Raw genomic sequence first — 21,465 nt, 5'->3', positions numbered from 1 at the left:
CCAGGAAATAAATGGACTTCAAAGTCCATAAAACAGTACTAAGAACCGATTATAATATTCACAGGAATGCCATTACAATGAGAAATTGCCACCAAAAAAACCTTTGAGGGAGAAAATTTAGAACAATGTGGTGATTGCGTTGAGTTCCACAAAGGTAAAATGTGTTTTTAATTGATCCAAGAATCCAACCTGATCAATTTGAAGACAACAAAAACTTGCATCTTTCTGAATCAACAATGTAACCATTTCTATGTCACTCTGTAGAGGCTTAGTTGCACATTTTTGATGGCTCTGCATCATATTCCGTTGCACTTCATGTGCACGTCATCCTCCTTTCGGGTGTTGTTGTTAGGCATGGTCAAGTCTGCTCTGAATCATAGGACCTTCTGTACAATGTAAAGAAACTCTGCCGCTCCCGCGCCATCCTCACAAGTGCTGTTATGTTTGAGCAAATCGATGCAGCCGCTGTGTCAATCCATCTCTTCTAAAGTCTTCTTCTTTCTGTTGCTTTGATACTTTATCAAGCGTGATCTCCTTCTCCAGGACTGGTCTCTCCTGAAAACATGTCCAAAGCCGGTGAGACAAAGTCTTGCCATCCTTGCCTGTAAGGAACATTCTGGCAGTACTTCTTCCAAGACAGATTTGTTTATTATTCTGGCAGTCCATGGTCTGTTCAGCGCTCTTTACCTGGTATGTTCAATTCTTTATCAACACCGTAATTCAAAGGCATCAGTTCTTCTTTGGTCTTGCTTATTCACTGTTTATACTGTATAAGATTCTCACTGCCTCAATGTGACTCATAGTGATCCCTGTGGGTTCTGAGACTGTAACCGTTTACTGGAGTAGAGAGTCTAGTCTTTCTCCCTCAGAGCTGCTGGTGGTTTTGAACTGCCGTCCATGTGGATTTCAGCCCCATGCGTAACCAGTACAAATTGGACAGAGAGAATTCATTGATATGGGACAACCTCCCACAACTCAGGCTGCAATATTCTAGGAAGGACACCTGGAGCTGGTCCAAACACACTTTTGTGGGGTTGGCTCCTTAAAAGTTGGACATGACAATGGCCTAGCGCATATGAGGTGAAAGTGCCAGGCTTCTTGATATTATATTGAGCAAAGGGGTTACATGTCTCAGAGAAGTAGGAATGTATTTACATGTGCAACCTGAGAAGGATCACTGACTTAGTTCTCTGCAAGGGCCCAGAGAACACTTCCATCTCACAGCAGCAGGGACTAACAGTGCTTTGTCCTCAAGTTGCTTTATGAAACAGTGTTTCCTCTTCTTTGCAAATGAAGCCATGAAATTAAATCATCTAATATCTATGAAAGAGCCCCAGCAGGACACTGGTAAGCACCTGCCTGCTAACTGGAAGGCCGATGGTCCAAACCACCGGCAGGTCTGCGGAAGAAAGACCTGGTGATCTGTCCCCATAAAGATGACCACCTAGGAACCCAATGGGGCCATTCTGCTCTGTTACAGGATGTTGCTATGAGTTGAAATCAAATAGGCAGCACTCACCAATGACAACAGTAGGAATGAGGATGAGGGGATTCCAGAATGACAGAGAACAGTGGCAGCATTGAACTCTCAGAGGCAAGATGGACAAGCCAGAGAAAGGACCTGGCAGTATCACCATGATAAATGTTTGTTGGAGTCCTTTGGCCACTTAGAAGAAAGATGGGCTTTCTACTCCCATAAAGAGTTACAGCCTCAGAAACTCACAGGGGGTAGTTCTAATCCATCCTATGAATTAGCATGAACTTTGCTTTTTTGTTTGTTTGTTTTTTGGTCATCCACAAGAATAATTGTGCCAGTGGTGGGGGGACACCCAGACTTCTTGAATATGTTAGAGATGAGGCCTAAACTGGCACTGATATCCCAAAGAAACCAACCCATTGCTGTCACGTTCATTCTGACTCATAATGACCCTCCCTATAGATCTGCCCCATAGCGTTTCCACAACGGTAAATCTTTATGGAAACAGATGGCCTCGTCTTTCTTCCATGGAGTAGCTGGTGGGTTTGAACCACTGACCTTTTGATTATTTAAACACTGTGGTGGTTAGGTGCCTGAGATAGTTTATTGTGCCAGCCTGGCCGATAAACACAAGTGGGATTAACTAAAGGGCAGAGAGATAAATGCCTTGGTGAGTCTCGCCTTTCTTGTCTCTCGCTCTTTGATCATCGGACCCGTGTGCGGCTGCCTTGCTTGTCCTGTGCCTCAATTTAAAGGCTACACTACCTGTGGGACGCCTAGCCTGTGGACTGTGTCGCTGTAAGTTGAAGTCCCTTTAAGACATCGCTGGAGCTGGGGACTGGCAGTTGGTGACCTGGCTGGCAGTTGGTGACCTGCCATTCCCCTGGTCATTAGTGAGTTCAAGTCCATTATTTCAGCCATCATGTATTTCGAAGACCTTCCAACCTAGGTATCTTCTAACACTAGGTGAGACAATAGTCTCTTGTGATCCCTGGGGTTTCCATGGACTAAATTCTGGAAGTGGTAGGCCTTTCTTTCTAGTCTGTTTTTGTCTGGAAGTTCTGCTGGGTGACTGTCGCTATTGGAAACACCAGTGGCGTCCCTTTCCAGCATCATTGCAACATGAAAGCCGCCCCAGTCTGGCAAGCTGGCAGATGCGTGGGGGATTTTCTCCCTGTCAACCTTTTAAGGTTGACTCCATTTTGTCGGATTTTCAAATCCGGGTTCTGCAGCCGCATCCTCTGGTCTCTGTTACCTATTAGCTCTCTGTCTTGCCAGCCCTTCAACATAAGCTTTCCCTAATGGATTCTGAATTGGCTCACCCATCTGACCTCCCGATGCAACCTGGGAAACGCTGTTCCAGCTCGGCCCACGTGGCACCAAACTTCTCCCCAGCTAGAACGACCTCTCGCAAAGAGAAATCGAACATTTTGTTGTGAGCCCCTGGATTCAGAACAAAACTGCCTGGTTGCCCTGGCAACAACGCAGCGGTTCTGCTCGGCTTCAGCCGGTGGCTCCGAGGACTAGGATGCTACCGAAGGAAAAGGAAAAGGACAATTCAGAGCCCGGAGGACAGGCTCCTGATGTGTCAGCTCTGAGGGCTGGAGGATGGGCTGGAGAGCCGGAGCCTGCTTGCAGACCCGGCTCTGACGTTGCTGCAGGTAGGACAAGCCTGTTTCTAGTCACCCATCCAGAAACATTTAGAAGCAGTTCAGCAGCGCCCCTCTGCAATGGAGCCGCCATGATGATTGTTGGGTACCCAGAGCTTTGGTTAGGGAGGGAGGTGAACAGCAACCAGTTGTGTCCAGCCTCCTATACTGCTGGAGGTTTGCCCCTCCGCAGGCATTTTCAGGGTGGGGGTGAAAGTCCACCCAGGAGAAACAGGAAGGCGCTTTGGTAAACACCAAAGTCTGCTTTGTGTCTAGTCTGCTAGTCTGCTTTCCTGGGGGCAACCAGAGGCAGGGGTGCAAATTTCCACCAAAGTTCATCATGGGAAGTTTGGGCAATGGGGTAATCCAGATTCTGGACATGAACTTCCTGGTTTTAACAGGCCCCTGTACACTCCCGAGGAACTCTAGTGGTGTAGTGACCGACTTACGTGTTGGGCTGCTAACTGGAAGGTCCACAGTTTGAAACCGCCAGCTGCTCCGAGGCGACCTACTCCCATGAGAGTGACAGTCTGGGAAAGCCATAGGAGTTGCATTCTGTTCTGTAGGGTCACTATGAGTCGGAATTGACTCGATGGCAGTGAGGTGTTTTATAGCTTTTTAAAGTACAATCCTCAGGTGGTGCTGTTCACTTTTAGCTCTGCTATTCAAACCCACCACACAGCGCCATGGGAGAAAGATGAGGCCGTCTGTCGTCCAGATTTACAGTCTCTGGAACCCCACACTGTAGGGTCATTATGAGTCAGAATCAACTTGATGGCCGTGCATATGGTTCTGATTGGTTTGGTTTAGGTATATGCCTGGAAAGAGGCCAGGGTGGTGCAGCAGGTTAAGCTTTGGATTACTAACAGGAAGGAGGGGAGTTTGAATTCACTACTGCTCAGCAGAAGAGAGATGCGGCAGTCGGCTTCCATAGAGATGCACAGCCCCAGAAACCCTGTGAAGCCGTTCTAGTCTGTCCTGTAGGGTTGCTGTGAGCCAGCATCTACTCCACGGCAGTGGACTAGTAGTACAAACCTGGAGTGCCTGGGTGGCACAAATGATTACATGCTAGGAGGTCGAAACAGGGATCCCTGGTGGCAATGGAAGTTAGGCATCTGGGCTGCTACTCACAGGGTCAACAGTTCAAGCCCACCAGCTGCTCCTTCAGTGAAAGATGATGCTGTCTGCTCCCATGTAATTTACCATCTTGGAAACCAAATTTAGGGTTACTATGGGTCAGAATCGACTCAACGGCTGTGGGTAGAGGTGCCACCCAAGAAAGGCCTGGTGATCTGCTTCTGAAAGGCCACAGCTGTGAAAACGCTAAAGAACACAGCCCAGCGCTGAAGCACCAATTCTCCATGCACTGGAATTGACTCCTTGGTCATGGTTGCCGTACAAACCTGGAGGCAGGACAAGTGCGGAGCTGGGCCTCTTTTCTTGCTTGCTTGGCAGCAAGGCTACTCTGTAAGGCATGAGTGTGTGCAAGCAAGGTCTGATGGTGTGTACAGGTGTGTGCATGTGTGTATGTGTTGGGCTAACCCCCACCACCAAAAAAAGGTAGGGCAGCTATATTACTACAAGATGATATAAAACATGTGCACAAAGACTCCCTATTGCACAAGAATATTCATTAATTTAATTTTGAGACTTTGCTACAGGTGATAACATTCCAGAAGAAAGCCTTCCTCTGACACGTATTCCCTTTCCTGCTGAGAAACCCTTTGGGAGTGTTTTGCACCTGATGCTTGCACGGTGAAGCCGCCCGGAGCTATGCTTGGTAACAATTCTGCCATTTGAGAGGCAGTGCCTTGCTGTCTTCTCTGTGATTTGCAAACTCTGAAGACTTGAGCAAGATCCTTAATCCCTCTGCCTCAAATCCCTCATTTGTCAAATGAGAACACGAATTCCTTTTACCAAGGGCTTTTACACTTGATTTTAGCCAAAAGCCGAGAAGCAATGTTTACTAAGGGCTTTTATGAGGATTAAAGGAGGTAATGTTTGGAAAGTCCTTGGAACAAAGCAAGTGCTCAAAAACACGGTATCAAGGTTTACTGGATCCTATCACCTCCTCCAAGGTGCCCTGGTGGCCCTGTGAGTTAAGGATGAACTGCTAGCCATAAAGTCTTTGGTTCAAACCCCACCAGCTGTGCTTCAGGAGAAAGACGAGGCTGTAAGCTCCTGTAAAGATTTATAACCTCAGACAGTCTACATAGGGTGCTATGAGTTGGAATCAGTCCTATGGCAGGGCTTTTTTTTTTTTTTTTCTGCCAGTATGGGGTTTATTTCTTTGATCAAGGAATATTTCTTTTATCAAGGTAAGAAATGATAAGGGTACAGTTCTTTTGCCTGCTGTTCCTCTTCTAAACCAGGTTGGCAAGCATGTCTCTGTGGCCCTCGGTCCCTCAGTCACATGGCCCCTTAGCCTCTGACTCCTCTGTCTCGAGGTTCCAGTGCTGCTGTCTCTAGCACTCCAGCAGGGATCTCACATGAGCTTTTCTTCCTCGATGAAGTCAGGGATCTTCTGTTCCTACTCCTCATATGGATCGCCCATACCCAGGGGAATGGCAACATTGACCAGTCCCTGAGTTAAAGTTTTCTACACCGAATTTTCATGCCATCCCAAGCAATAGAAGAGCCATCCCAAGTAATTTCACTTCACCACGGTTCCACTCAATCTTGGTGGAATAACAAGACCATGCATGACCAGAAGGGCCAGATTCAAACAATTCACAGGAATGCAACCTTTTAACCACTTGCCTCAGTGGTAACACCTGACAATGTCACATCAGAGATCTTGCTATTGCCACAAGTCAAGATGCACCCCATCCCCAAGAATTCCTTATGTTGCCTGGGCCTCATCTTTTAATCATCTTTCTCTCCTTGGAGAAGTTTGCACAATGGCTTCCTGCCTCCCAATCAGAGAGTCAGAGCTCTAGTTGAATGTAGGATACAGGGCTGGGTGCCCTGTGTCAGACCAACCTGGAAGTGGGCAGAGACAAACCAGGTTTTGTAGTCCTTGAATTTTTGTTTATTATTATTATTAATCACTTTATTGGAAGCTTTTAGGGATATTTTAACAATCCATAATTCACTTAGATCAAGCCTAAATTTACAATTGCTGCCGTTTGTTTCAAATACAGCTTCTTTCTTCTTGAGCTCTTTGAAATCGGCTCCCTTTTGTCCCCTCATACCCCTAAATCACACCCACATACTAGTGACTTTGTTGAAATATCGGTGTGCTCTTTCTTATTTATAAAATCTCCATTATCTCAGCATCATCTTCTAACTCTTGCTCATTGTTTTAAATCGAGATAGGCTTTTTCTTCTTTTTTCCTTCCACTTGAAACAGGCCATGTAGACCTATTTCCATGTGCTCAAAATTGATAGCATTTGATGGGGCCAGCTGAGTCTAAACTGAGCCTGGCCATTACAAATGTCTCCCTATCATGTTTTTGACTCACAGACTCTCTCCAGCACCCCCCTGCCCCCCCAACACACACACCTTCCCCGCAGGCACCAACAGCCGCTCCAGGCAGTGTGTCAGAAGCCACTCACCCTTTTCATTCAAACTTGCCAATCAGGAGGAGACACGGGGCTTTCCCCACCCCAGCCCCAGATCCAGGACTGCTTTGTCTCAGACTACTGCTCTCTCTTCCTGTCCTCTGGGTACTCTGGCAGGCTGTGCTTCCCAATAAAGCCTGTTATTTGATACCTGCTTTTCAGCTTGGTTCTTGTTTTATCAGCATTGTTTTGCTAAGGTTGCCCCCGAAGGCTGTGGTGGTGTGTGCATAAACAATGGCTCTAGTTCTCTTAGTCTCGGCGGCCCGGGAGTTGCCTGGGCTTTCAGTATCCTGGAGAAAGCGGCAAACATTTCTCATATAGAAACACTGGATTGTAGGGGGAAAGTCAATGTTTCTCGCTATGGGAATATGCTAGTGCATTTGCACTACCATCTATCGAGTGCATTTAGATAATCCTAACTCTGTGAATTTAAGCCAAAATAGTGTACTTTGATCAGAGATGCCTCGTTTGTTTTCATGATCCAAAAAAACCCCACGAAAAACCAAGGGAGCTAGAATGCGATTTCCTTCCACCTGGTTCTCTTAGTGTCTGAGAGACACTAGTTGTCTGTCACTGGATAAGAATCATCAAGTGTGCTGGTGGGTGACCTGAGAGTCCTTGGGCAGACCTGGAGAGGAATATTTTCCTCCATGCCTTGAATGATCAAAAGGAATATGAAAACATTCTCATACTTCAAACAAACATAAAAGCTCTCAGGCAGAAAGGACACACATGCTTTTCCTTGTCCTGAGGACCTCCCAGGCCTGGAAGACTTTCTCACTTGAGAATGGCTCAGGCCCTCTCCGAGACAGAATGGACAGAACTCAAGGGGAAGTGAGCTATGTGGAACTCAGAATGAATTTCCCATTGAAACCATATCACACACGTTAGCCAGCTTAACCCTACAGTCCTCTTACAAAGAGTTCCATTTGTCTTTTTTCCAATAAGACTTGGCCACCAGATGAGCAATAGTTTCTGAGAGATGTGTTCAGGCATCCAAGTAGGGATGCCAGGAACAGGAGGACTCCTCCTCCCTCCCTTCCCCCACTCCTGAGCCTCTGCTGCCCGTGGTGGAGAATCTCCCCCATTGGATGAAAATGACTGGGGTAAAAAGGAGTGGCCAGAGGCTTCCAGAGCTGGGGCCCCCATGAGGAGGCATCTGGATAGCTGGGAATTGTTTCTGGCTCAGCTTCAGGGCAGCTCCTGGGTCATTTCCTTTCTTTTCATCCACTGACCCCAAGAATTGATCCTCCTGCTCCAGGGAAGGTTCTGTCTTCTCACTTGGAACAGGACAGAGTCGCCTCTGGTTGGCTGGCTCTGGAGCAAATCCAAGGGCCTTGTCAGAATGGGAAAGAAAAAGAAAAGCGCTCTCTGGGTCTCTTCTTGTATTACAAGTTGGCTTAACGGTTAAGGCCAGCATTGTAAAGTGAATGACTGAGAATGGTAGCAAAAATAAAAACAATACCATAGTTTTACTCATCAATCAGCAATGCATGGATTGAGAAACCCCAGCCTAAACCATGCTTTCCAAAGAAATGCGGAAGCATTGGGAGAACAGCCACTTGGCCAACTGACGTGAGGAGTTCCATATTTGTGCTCATTTCAAAGACAGGCAACCCAACAGAATGCTCAAACTACAGAACAATATGATTCATATTACATACAGTAAAATTCTGCTCAACCCAAAATGGTTGCAGCAGTATGTTGACAGGGAGCTGCCAGAAATTCAAGCCAGGTTCACAAAGGGCCTGGCATAAGGGTTCGCATTGCTGATGTCAGATGGATCTTGGCTGAAAGGAAAGATGGTTCCTTGTGATTCATCGATCGTACAAAGGCATTCAGCTCTGCGGGTCATGACAAAACCAGGGACGGCATAGAGAATAGCAGGAATTTCAGAACATTTAACGGTGTCCGCACGGACCCTGTGCAGATCGGCCAACAGAACAAGGGGTATCTGCATGGCTTAATGTCAAGAAATCAGGGTTGTATCCTCTCACCAAGCTTATTCAATGTGTGTGCTGAGAAAATAATCCAAGAAGCTCAACTAGCCACAGAAACAAACTGCACCAAGATGGGAGGAAGGTTTATTAACAACTTTGGTAAGATGATCCAACCCTGTTTGCTGAAAGCAAGGAGGATTTGAAATGCTTGCTGATAAAGATCAACTATTGCAGCCTTCAGTATGGATTGCAACTCAACACAAAGAAACTCTAAATGCCCACAATAGGACCAGTCGACCATCAGGTAAATGGAGACAAGATTGAAGTTGCCCAGGGTTTCTATTTGAATGCCTCCACAGCCAATGGTCATGGAAATGTTAGGTAGTTAGGGAATAAGGTGTCCATTGCGCATGCTCAGAGGTTTAAGCTCTGGCTAGGAAGGGGTGGTACACCTAGGTGGGTGGTACACCTGGATTGGCCCCATCAAGGCCAGGTGAATTTAATTCTGCCAATGGGGTCAACCAGGATCATTGACCACGCCTCCCAGCCGAGGACCTGAAAAACCAGAATCCAGAGCCTTGCGGCCCCTTCTGCTTCCCAAGCTGCTCCTTAGAGGTCGTGCAGCGAGATCTCCTCTGGCCTCAGGACTCCCGGGCCTGGGTGAAGTGCCCTGAGGTGCCTGTGGAAACCTGAAACTTTCTATCCTTTATAAATCTCACTTGGATCACAATCCAGGCTTTGGAGTGAATTCTTTCTTGTGGGAAGCCAAGGTCCAAGGTATTTCTCCCACAAGAGAGAGCTAACAGAAATGTTAGCTAGCAACAGGGGGTTGTTCCTCTCCATCCCTAGGGGCTCCCTGTAGGAAGTTGGAAGCTGATAAAGGCTAAAAGGCATGCGAAAATTCGGGCCCTTAAGCCAGGAAGGCAGTACACCTGGTGGGCCCCAAACTGGGCCAGGTGGGTTTAATTCAGTCAATGGGGTCAACCAGTACCATCGGCCACATCTCCCAGCTGAAAGGCCCAAAAGGCCAGAACCTGGAGACCACCCTGTTTTCCTGCTGCTCCCTTGTCTTTTGCTTGCTTTGCTAAGGTCTCTCACTCTCGCCTCAGGTCACTGTGTGTGTAGGTTGGGGGAGGGTCCAGTCCCACGTTCAGTTAACTGTAAAACCTGAAACTTCTATCCTTTATAAAAACCCACTTGGATCACAAACCAGGCTTCAGCGTGAATTTCTTTCTTGTGCGAAGCCAAGGACTGAGGTGCCAAGGAATCTAACAGAAGCAGCAGTCGGGAAAACAAATGCCATCTTGTATTGAGCAAGTCTGCTGCACAAGACCAGTGTTACAGAGCAAGGATGTCACTTTGAAGACTAAGATATGCCTGATCCAAGCCATAGTCTTTTTAATCACCTCATGTGCATGTGAAAGTGGGACATGAATAAAGAAGCCAGCAGATGGATGGATGTATTTGAATTAGGGTCCTGATGAAGAACACTGCCCAAAGAACAAGTCTTGGAAGAAGTACAACTAGAATGTTCCATAGAGGCAAGAATGGTGAGACTTTGTCTTGTAATTTGGACAGGCTATCAAGAGAGATCAGCCACCCACAATGGAGTAGTCTTTCTTCTACAAGGATTTTGTTTTCCTTTGGAGATTATGCATATGAACATTTAGGTGGTGAAGTCAAGCTCATTAGGAAGAATCATTTTTTGGCAGGGCTTTCTCTAAAGGGCGCCACCCAGATCAAAACTCACTGCAATCAAGTCGATTCAGACTCCAGGTGACTTTATAGGCCAGGGTTTCAGAGACTGGAAGTAGAAAGCCTCATCCTTCTCCAATGCAGCAACTGGTGGTTTTGAACTGCTGACTTTGTGATTAGAAGCCCGCCGCCAACCACTACACCCCCAGGGCTCCTTATAAAGGGGTCATAGTCTTTGACATGCTGCCATACTGAGTTTTAAACAGCATAATGGGGGACATGGGGGTTGTATTTTCTCTGTTTGGCTTATAGTTTTATCCCTATACCTAATCAGTTCCTGGCTCATTGACAGTGCTCAATAAATATTTGTGTCTGAATTAAAAAAAATCATCATTAAGAAACAAAACAGACAAGCAAACAACTTCCCTGGCTGGAGTGGTAAAGTTTCCCTACTTTTCCCAGTGGTTCCCAAGACTGCCCTCTGACCCCTATTTTTCCTAGTGGGACAAAGCACCATGATGTGATCTGAAGCCCTGTATCCAGTTAATAGGATTTTCGGGTCACCCTCCCCAAGTTCCTGAGGCAAGTTGAGGTGGTACAAGATGACGAGTAGGGACTGGGTTGCCAGGTGTGTTAGTCTGGGTCGACTAGAAAACAAATTAATAGGCACTCATATGTGTATAGAAAGAGCTTTATATAAAGAGTAATTGTACATTCAGAAAGCACCCCAGCCCAGTCCAGATCAAGTCTGTAAGTCCTATATTATCCCTTATGTCTAGTACCAGTCTGTAAAGTCCTCTTCAGACTCATGTGAGACATGCAATGATGCGAGTGCAGGAAGATCACAGGCCGGTGGGTAGAAAGTCTTGTGGATCCAGTGGCAGTGGAAGCATCCTAGCACTGGTGTGGGTCTTCACATGGCTCCTCCAGCTCCAAGGCTCTGGATGTCATCAGCATAGCTTCATGTGGCTCGTCAACAGGAATGTCTCAGGGAGTGAGTGAGTGTCTCGCCTAGAGTGGGCTATTTCTCTCCTTAGCACCTCCAGATGAGGTCATCAAGCTGCAACCTGACTGACAGGCTAAACTCCACCCCTTCACTCTTAAGTTTCAAGTTGACAACAGATTATGTAACTATCACACCAGGACATTGTGAAAGAGCAGATACACATGAAGATGCAGAGAGATGATCAGAAGGCCAGGAGTTATGGTTTTTCTGTCATCTAGATCTAGCATGGCCACAAGACCAAGAAGAGTTATGGAATGGATTAAGTTTCCCTATCCAAATTCAGCTTATGAAGTCACTTCTTTGGAATTGTATCCTCCCCTTGACCCTGAGTAAGGGAAGAGTCTAAGTGGTCACCTTGCAACTGCCTGCACGTCTGTTCTGGACTCCCTTCAGTAAGCCTACCTTCTCTGTATGGATAGATTCCAAGAAATCCTCAAATCTCTATGACTGTACAGATTCAGTCCCCCAAAGATTGATTCTTTTCATTTCTCAGTCCTAAGGTTCTAGGTAGTCTTACTCAGGCAAGTCTATGAATTACTCCTCCAAGGTGAGTATCTATTCCTTGGTCAACCAGCTGATAGTTAATGGGAGTGGAAGAAAGGGAAGGGGAGAGAATGTCCTGGAACAAGTGCTCTCCAGCACTATGCCAAATGCATCAGTTTTGATGTCTGGGTAAACAGTATTAGAGTAGAGGTGAACAAAGCCTTTAGCTTCCAAAAGAAGCCAGTTCTCTTCTTGAGATGATCAATTATCTTGAGATGATCAATGGAAGTATAGCTTTGGGTGCTAGTCAAAAGGTCAGTAGTTCAAACCTACCAACTGCTGCTCAGGAGAAAGATGAGGCTGTCTGCTCCCATAAAGATGGACAGGCTTGGAAACCCTGGTAGGGCTGATATGAGTGGAAACTGCCTCATGACAGTGGGTAATGTTCGGGGCTATGGAGTTGGTTTCAATTCATAGAGACTGTGTGTATAACAGAACAAAACGTGGCGCAGTTCTGCACCTGCCTCACAATTGTTGTCATGTGTGAGCCTATTGTTGCAGCCACTGCTTTAATCTATCTTGTTGAAGGCCTTCCTCTTTTTTGCTGACCCTCCCCTTTACCAAGCATGATGTCCTTCTCTATGGACTGGACTCTTCTGACTCTTCTGGACTCTTCATGTCCAAAGTACATGAGATGAAGTCTTGCCATCCTTGTCTCTAAGGAATATTCTGGCTGTACTTCTTCCATGACAGATTTACATGTTCTTTTGGTGGTCCACTTTCAATAGTCTTCAGCAGCACCATCATTCAAATGCATCGATTATTCTTTGGTCTTCCTTATTAAATGTCCAATTTTCACATGAATATGAGGCAATGGAAAATACCATGGCTTAGGCCAGGCAAACCTTAGTCCTCAAAGTAACATCCTAGCTTTTCAACACTCTAAAGAGGTTTTGTGCAGCAGATTTCTCCAATGCAATGCATCATTTTATCTCTGACTGTTGCTTCCATGAGCATTGATTGGGGATCCAAGCAAGGCAAAATCCTTGACTACTCAATCTTTTCTCCATTTATCATGATGTTGCCTTTTGGTCCAAGTGAGTAGAGGTGGTATCATATAGTACCTGGCAGGTACAAATGGCTAATGAACTCAGCTGCTAACTGAAGGGTCAGAGTCCACCCAGAGGTACTTCAGAAGAAAGACTGACTCCCTTCCAAAAACCCTTAGGGAGCACAATTCTAATCCGAGACACATGAGGTAGCCATCAGTTGGCTAGACTTGACTCCACAGTGACTGATTTTATCATCTGTGTTAGTCGGGTGGACTAGAGAAACAAATTCATAGACACTCGTATGTGTATAGGAAAGAGCTTTATATTACAAGAGCAATTGAATATTGAGAAAACATCCCAGCCCAGTCCGTAAGTCCAATATTCACCTATATATCAGATACCAATCTATAAAGTCCTCTTCTGACTCACAAAGCACATGCAATGATGCCAAATGCCAGAATACCACAGGCCAGTGGGTGAGAAATCTTGTGGATCCAGTGGCATTCTAAGCATCTCAGCCCTGGCAGAGATCTCCACGTGGCTCCTCCAGCTCCCAGGACTCTCGCTGCATCAGGGTAGCTTCATGTGGCTTCTCATCAGAAATGTCTGGCAGGGAGAGAGCGTGTGTCCTGCCTCCAACAAGCTAATTATCTCATTAGTGCCTCCAAATGAGGTCATCAAGCTGCCTTTTGATCAACAAGCTAAACTCCACCCCTTGACTTTTTTTTTAAATGGGTATATTTCTTTCTTCTTCTTCTTTTTAAAATCGTTTTATTGGGGGCTCATACAGTTCTTATCACAATCCATACATATGACTCTTAAGCCTCAAATTGACAACAGATCATGTACCTACCACATCATCTCTCAAATCTACCCATCTTTCTCTCCTATATAATTGGGTCCTAAGTCTTGAGATTCTACCACTGAACTCCTTCCCAGTCCACTTCTACAGAGATCAGAGTGCTCTACATAAAGCTGGAGTTTGAGCTTCACTTTTTAACTTCAGTGTCTTCAATGCTCCCCCTGCCCCCACCTCGCATCTCCTACTCAGGATTATATAGTAACTTCTGAGACAGCATGTAATACTCCTTCTTTATGGTCTTGCTCCTGTTTATTTCTCTATCCTCATCTTTCACCACTTCCCCTCCCTTTCCAGCCACAATGGCCTATTGGTATTTCCTGGAACATGCCATTTCGTTACATTCCTTCATGACTCAGTTCCTCTGGATATTGTCTGGAATGCTTTGCTCTTGTCTTGTCTGTCCTATTAATACTTTCTGCCTCCTGAAGCCTTCTTGGACTTACCAGGGCAGAGTTGAACAGCATTTCCTCGGGGCTTCCTGTGCCTCGGACAAACAGGCTCAATTTCAGCATCTATTGCAATGAATTGTGATGATTTCAAAATCTGAGTTTCTAGAGAGCAAGAAAAACAAAAAAAGAAAGAAAACCACCTCAAACTCACTTGCCTGGAGTAGATTCCAACTCACAACAATCCAGTAGGACAGAGTAGCAGAGATCAAAGGCCATGTCTAATGATTGTCTGTGCCTTCAGGGCCTGGCACAGTGCCTGACACATAGTAGGGCATCAGGCTATTTTGCATAGGGAAGTAAAATGCTATTTAAAAGCAGAAATTTGTCAATGAGTTCATATGGCTGATTGCCTCTTAGACCCAAGATTGATTGTCTGAAGTTTGTGATATGGATTCCTTCAGTGATTCAATAAGTATGTATTGAACATCTATCTACCCAACCCATGGTATTTGCAATCACCTTATATGCATGTGAAAGTTGGACATTGAATAAGAAAGACCAAAGAAGAATTGTTCCTTTTGAATTATGGTGCTGGTGCAGAATGTTGAAAGTACCGTGGACTGCCAAAAGAACAAACAAATCTGTCTCGAAGAGCTACAGCCAGATTACTCCTTTCAGAAGCGAGTATAGTGAGACTTTGTCTCATGTGCTTTGTGCATGTTGTCAGGAGAAACCAGTCTCTGGAAAAGGACACCGTGCTTGGTGAAGCAGAGGGGCAGCGAAACAGAGGAAGACCTTTGACACTATGGATTGACAAAGTGGCCGTGAGGAAGTTTATTGTGCCAACCTGGCCGATAAACACATGTGGGGTTAATTGAAGGGCAGAGGGATAAATGACTCAGTGAGTCTCGCCTTTCTAGTTCTCGGGTCTCTCGTTTTGTGATGGTCGCACCAGGGTGCAGCTGCCTTAGCAGTTCCCTGCTTCTGCTTGCAAGGCTGACTTCCTGGAAGACATCCCCAAGGAGAAGCCACATGGACCTACCCTGAAGCAGCCCTGGGTGCAGGACCCCTGCCAGTGCTGAGATGCTTACACGTTCACTGACTCGGCTTTCCTCCTGCAGTTGGCATCATTGCATCTGTTTTGTGAGATGGAGGAGGACTTTGAGGATTGGTGTTGGACATATGGGCTCATAGGTTAATGTTGGACTTGTGGGCTTGGGCAGCACTGGGTTGGGATGTTTTCTTGATGTGCACTTAACCTTTCTATAAAACTCTCTCTTATACATGAATTTCTGTAGATTTGTTTCTCTAAAGTACCCAGACTAACACAGGCTGCAAGTAAGGGCTCAAACATAAGAAGAGTTGTGAAGATGGTGCGGGACCGGGCAGTGGTTTGTTCTGTTGCACATTGTGTCTCTGTGAGTCAGAACCAACTCGATGGCCCCTAACAACCACCTAAGCCTGCATGGGCATACAACGATCGAAACAGACATGCTCTTTACTGCTCTTGTGGAACTGGGGATTTATTGGGGGAAATTAGTTTTGTATTTATATGAATTATTAAATAAAGAGAGAACATATTCGGGTTTCACTCATGATGTTGGTCTGAAATTTCCCCTAAAACAATGTAAGGTCAGAGCCTTTGCCTAGTATATTATTTTGCTTTTTTGCATGCTGCAGGCTGGACTCTAGTTCTCCAGCATAGAAAACTCTTTTGGTTGATAAACACAGCAATAACATGTAAAATAGCCGAACATCTTGTTTTAATCCGAGCAAAACTTTGTTTTCAGAAATCTGTGAGGGTTGGGATACATCAGTGGCTTTATAGCTTCCCAAGTGCTTTTGCATTTATAATGGAATTTGGTTTTGCTTGAAGGGAAACCAAAGGAATGTGGGGGGTGGAGTGGGGTGGGGGAGAAGTATGAAGGAGTCCACAAAACAGGATCCTCTTTTGAAAGGAGAAGGTGCTGGTTACCTAGACAGTGAGCGTTACAGATATGCAGCCACGCAAACAAAGGCCCTCATCTGGCTGAGAGTCCCTACCTTACAAATGTCTACTGGACAGAGTGTGACTGGAGGAATGAAAGACACTACTAGTCTTGGCATTTTGAAAATGGAAAAGGAAAAAGAGCAAACAAAAACCATCATAAAGCCCCAAACCACGCCAGTAGTGGTTGATGTTGAATCATGACAACCTCCATGTGAAAATCAGGTATCAGACAATTTGAACAAACCGGGTTACAACCCCCTCGAAGAGTCCGGCACTGCTTCCTTCTCAGGTAAGGTTAGCTATAAACCAGGAGGAGTGGAGTCAAACTGACCGGGAATGTGTAATCAATTGTTAGGTCTATTCAAAGGCATGACAGCCAGCATTAAGGGTGTGTATGCGTGTGCGTGTACATTTTCTTTTAAATGCTGCTTAGGAGAATGGTTTATCTTCCCTGAATTTGCCTGTCTCCTCACCTCCTGCCTCCTCCAAGCCTCTCAGTGGGAAGTGGTAACTAACTAACTGGGAAGGAAAGAACGGAAGTCATTTTCTTCCTTAGAGGTGGCATGCTCCCATGGCACAGGCATGATACCACAAGGCTTAATCTGCAAAACTCTCACTCTCATGTCTAAACAATGACTATGAAAGCTCAAGGTCATGAAAAATTGTAATTCCCACCAAAGTAATAAAACTTTATAAAATATAGAACATTAGTCATATGTATATGACACATATGTATGTCATATGATATGCACATGCCATGTACACGACACATATACATTTATAAATAGGCATATGTGACACACACATACCATACACACACATATAATTTCCCATTGAGGTAACTGACATATATATTTCAACATGTCACATATCATTGGCATATCTATGGCATAAATATGTCCCTTTGAGGGGAATGTGGCGAAAATGGCTGGGGTCCTTGGTCATCTTTCTAAAATCAGAACTGTAGGCCAGTTGGAGTTTTCCAATTGCCTGTTCCCTCAGAGACACAAGGGCAGAGGAAAACGTGGGAGGCGATAAACTACATATGATCTCATACCTCTCCCCAGGGCCCAACAGAAACCTGCTTCGGTCTTTTAGTTTCCCAAGAGAGCTTGGGCTTTGACGGAATAACCACTTCAGGAGTTACTGTCTTGTCCATTTGATACACAACCCCTGGAAGGCTAGCTAGCCTAGTGAGGCATTTCATCTACAAAGTTTAATGCAAGAGAGTCGAGTACAAAACTGTGGTTTTCTATCTCACTCAACAGCAGGAAAGAGGCATGTACACACTCATGGGCACTACTTTTCTCAAAGCCGGACTCTTGTCTGTTTCCTGGATGAGTTGTCCCACTGTGGTTTGCTCTCTTGTTTTGTTGGACAGAGTCGGAACTGTTGTGGAGAAAAGAGACCCTTGCAGGGGGGTGGGGGTGGGGTTGATGGCCAAGAAGGGTTATCAAGGGGCTCATTCTGAGTTGAGTCTACACCAGGTAGGTGTGGGTCATTCCCACTCCGGAACTGGACGTAGATCATTCTTATTGCCTGCTGGGGAAGGAAGGCTGCCCGGTTCTCTGCCATCGGGGGCTTTGGACTTAATTGTCCCCATCAGACATTCAAAAGATCTGAACGTGGCCGATTTCTTCATGTCTCCGAGCTTCGTGCAGATGGCAGAGTCCACAGTAGACAGGGCAGCTGACGTCTTTTGTTTGACATAGGCATTGGGAGGCCTGGGCATCGTGCCAGCTCTTGGACAGATTCTGCCTCAGCCCCACCAAGACAGTGAGACCCAGCTTCCTCTTGAGTTCCCTGCAGTAGCTCACTTTGGCTGTGAGCAAGTTGCGGCGTAGGGTTACAATTTCTGCTTCCAATTCTATGAGCTTGGATTTGAGCGCCTTGTGCTGGGCCTCCGTCAGATCCTCTGGTTCGGAAGTCACGTGGGATTCGCCTGTGCCGGCAAAGGCCTCTGGCATGCTGTCCGGCGTAGAGCAGGATAGGAGCGCTTCATTAAGGGAGCCCAGATCCAGTTCTTGGTAGGAAGATTCGAACTTTTGCCTGATAGAGAAATAATCTTGCCCAACAGCGTCAAAGTCGAGGCCTGCAGGGTCAACCTCTTGGCCGATGGGCTCAGATTCTACGCTGGAGGAATCCATATCGCAGACTGTGGGGCCGACACGGACAACAGGAAGCAGCAGGGCGCAGCCTGCGAAGCCCACTTCCGGGCGGGGGAATTGGGGGTGGGGTGGGACTTCCGGCCGGAAGGCAGGCTCTCCTGGAACTGTCTCAGCTGAGGCGCTAAGCACCCTGCTGGCTTTTGATCGTTTCGAGGGGCCAGGTGAAATAGGCAGGGTGACCGTTACTGCCAGTGAGGAGAGGTTTTATCCTCCTGCCACCGTGGGTGACAAGGCCCGGCCTTCAAACCCATTCACTGTTTTGTACCGTCTGGACTTTTCACCAGTTGTTCCAAATCCCGGACAATCAGCGAAGGCCACAGTGCTGACAGTACCCAATGAAAACTGCGCCATGTAAGTCTCCGACTTGCCTTCTTCCCCGGTTCCTTCTCGGGTTCTCAAAGGGCGCCCTCTGAAACTCAGCGCCACAGGTGAAGTGCCGTAGAGCCCCTGGGTAACCAAGACTGTCTCAGGGAAGCATCCACCGTGCCAGGGCCTTGGGATAGCAGCCCACGGAAAGCAAGTCCGAGGCATCTCAATGACCTTATCGTTGTTGGCCTGGCGTTGGGCTGGCGTGTGGGGCTGGAAGGAGGAGCAAATCCGTAGTCCTTTTGTTAAATGTCAGCCTAGCAAAAACTAGTGGGAAGCTTTAGGCAAGACAGGAATAAAACAGCAAGTTCTGTGTGGTCAGCCCACCCTGACTCACAATAGCCCCATGGGTGCCAGAGAGGAGCTTGTGTGCGTCATGAGGTTCTCAGTGGCTGGGTTTTCAAAAGTAGATCACCAGACTTTTCTTTCAGGGTGCTTCTGAGTGGGCTCCTTAACCTCAGAGCAAATCAGCCATGGAAAGCGCTCGGGGATGCCCTACGGTGTTCAGTATATGCAAATGGGCAGTCCATGGGTTTGGGGTGTTGTGGATGTATTTTCTTTTTCCCCCCTCTGCATGTACTCACATTTCTGAAAGCGTGTCTGCTTACCATCCGTGGTTACCAGGTGTGGGAGGTGCACTGCACTGTAAGATGGAAGTAGGTGGGTACAGTCTGGAAGAACGGCAGTTCACTCTAGCCTCTGTTTCTACGCAGAGCTTGTGTTTTATGCAGTGGGGAGGTCACTGGATGCCCATTGCCATGGATACCTTGGATACCAGGAACTATCCTTGGTTAGAGTGTTTTGTTGGCTATTTGAGTAATCCTTGCAAGCACGAGTTCATGGGACCTAAGATGATTCTCTGTGGATTTCAGCCATTTGCCATCCTGGTGGCTGTGGGGCTATCCAGCAGCCTTCAGCTGTGTATCCAAACCAACTCCAGTCTTCCTTTGGGCTTATAGTCAATGACCCTTTCCCATTCTTACCTCAGTCTTGTTTAGAATAGTCTTACTCTGGAGTGCGTGTTAACACGGATGAAAAGATAAGGATCCTACTTGTTGGAGATCTGAAGGCGGCAAGGGATTTGGCTACGTGTGTTAAGGCCTGGGCAGGAAGCATAGCAAAGCCTCCTTAAAAGCTGTTTGTTCTGGAGAGTGGATATTCTCTCTCTGCTGGCAGAACCACTAGTGGCTCTAATAAGCTCCCAGTCTTGGACTCTAGTGCTCTTGTAACACAAATAGAACAGTGTGGTGAAGTGAAATTTCTTATTAGGGCTCTTGTATTTGTGTCATGGAACATGGGATATCATTGAAGATATTGGCTGGATAATGGCTGGAAGCAGAGAACACCAGAAAGATGTTCACTTGTGCTTTATTGACTATGCCAAGACATTTGACCGCATGGATCATGACTAACTGGATAATGGGAAGAATGGGATCCAGAACACGCGATTGTGCTCATGCAGGACTTGTGCTTGGATGGTTTAAAATCAGAAAAGGTGTGTGACGAGATTGTATCCTTTCACCATACTTATGCAATCTGTGTGCTAAGTAATTTCTCTGAGAAGCTGGCTTATAGGAAGAAGAATGTGGCATCAGGATTGGAGGAAGGCTTGTTAACAACCTGTGATGTGCAGATGACACAACCTTGTTTGCTGAAAGTGAGGAGGTCTTGAAGCACTTGCTGATGAAGGTTAAGGATTGCGGCTTTCATTAGGAATTACAATTCAATGGCAAGAAGACCAAAACCCCCAGAAGTGCACCAATAGGTAACATTATGGTAAATGGAGAGAAGGTTCAAGTTGTCAGGATTTGTGTCTTGTTTGGATCCACAGTCAATGCTTATGGAAACAGCAGGCAAGAGATAAAAAGATATGTTATATTAGGTAAATCTGCTGCATAAGGCCTTTTGAGAGTATTGAAAAGCAAGGATGTGACTTTGAGGACTAATGTGTGTCTGACCTAAGCCAGGGTATTTTCCATTGCCTCATATGCATGTGAAAGTTGGACATTGAATAAAGAAAACCAAAGAATCAATGCATTTGAATCATGGTGCTGATAAAGAATACTGAAAATACCATGGACTGCCAAAAGAACAAACAAATCTGTCTTGGAAGAAGTACAGCCAGAGACCAGAGGATATACACTGGTACAGATAAGAGTCAGAAACACAGAATCCAGGATAGATGAACCCTCAGGACCAGTGGTGAGAGTGGTGATACTGGGAGGGTGGAGGGAAGGCGGGGTAGAAAGAATTGATCACAAGGATCTACATATATTCTCCTCCCTGGGGGACAGACAACAGAAAAGTGGGTGAAAGGAAATGTCAGACAGTGTAAGACATGACAAAATAATAATAATTTATAAATTATCAAGGGTTCATGAGGGAGGAGGGACGGGGAGGGAGGGGAAAATTGAGCTGATACGAAGCTCAAGTAGAAAGCAAATGTTTTGAGAATGATGATGTAACACATGTACAAATGTGCTTGACAAAATGGATGTATGTATGGATTGTTCTAAGAGTTATACAATCCCCCAATAAAATTATTTTAAAAAAGAAGAAGAAGTATAGCCAGAATGCTCCTTAGAAGCAAGGATGGTAAGACTTCCCCTCCTGTACTTAGCCATGTTGTCAGGAGAGACCAGTCCCCGGAGAAGAAGAACACCATGCATAGTAAAGGAGAGGGGCAGCAAAAGAGGAGGAAGACCTTCAACCAGACGGGTTAGCACAGTGGCTGCATTAATGGACTCAAACTTAAGAACAACTGTGAGGGTGGCGCAGGACTCTGCTGTAGATAGGGTCTCTATGAGTTGGAACTGACTCATCA

General features: G+C 46.1%; 1 protein-coding gene across 1 annotated transcript; it reads right to left on the bottom strand.

The window, feature by feature from the left end:
• Window positions 1-17,605: 17,605 nt before the first annotated feature.
• Window positions 17,606-18,254, bottom strand: TPD52L3 (TPD52 like 3). The gene is given in 2 exon segments (XM_004718049.1): window positions 17,606-17,824; window positions 17,826-18,254. Coding segments are annotated over 2 exon segments (648 nt in total).
• Between the last annotated feature and the right edge of the window lie 3,211 nt (window positions 18,255-21,465).

This window comes from Echinops telfairi, unplaced genomic scaffold, assembly GCF_000313985.2.
Source record: "Echinops telfairi isolate 266 unplaced genomic scaffold, ASM31398v2 ScPeMD7_25;HRSCAF=90, whole genome shotgun sequence".
NCBI classification, from domain to species: Eukaryota; Metazoa; Chordata; class Mammalia; order Afrosoricida; family Tenrecidae; genus Echinops; species Echinops telfairi.
Note: the sequence above shows the minus strand (reverse complement) of the source record. Positions and strands in the feature narration are given on the sequence as shown.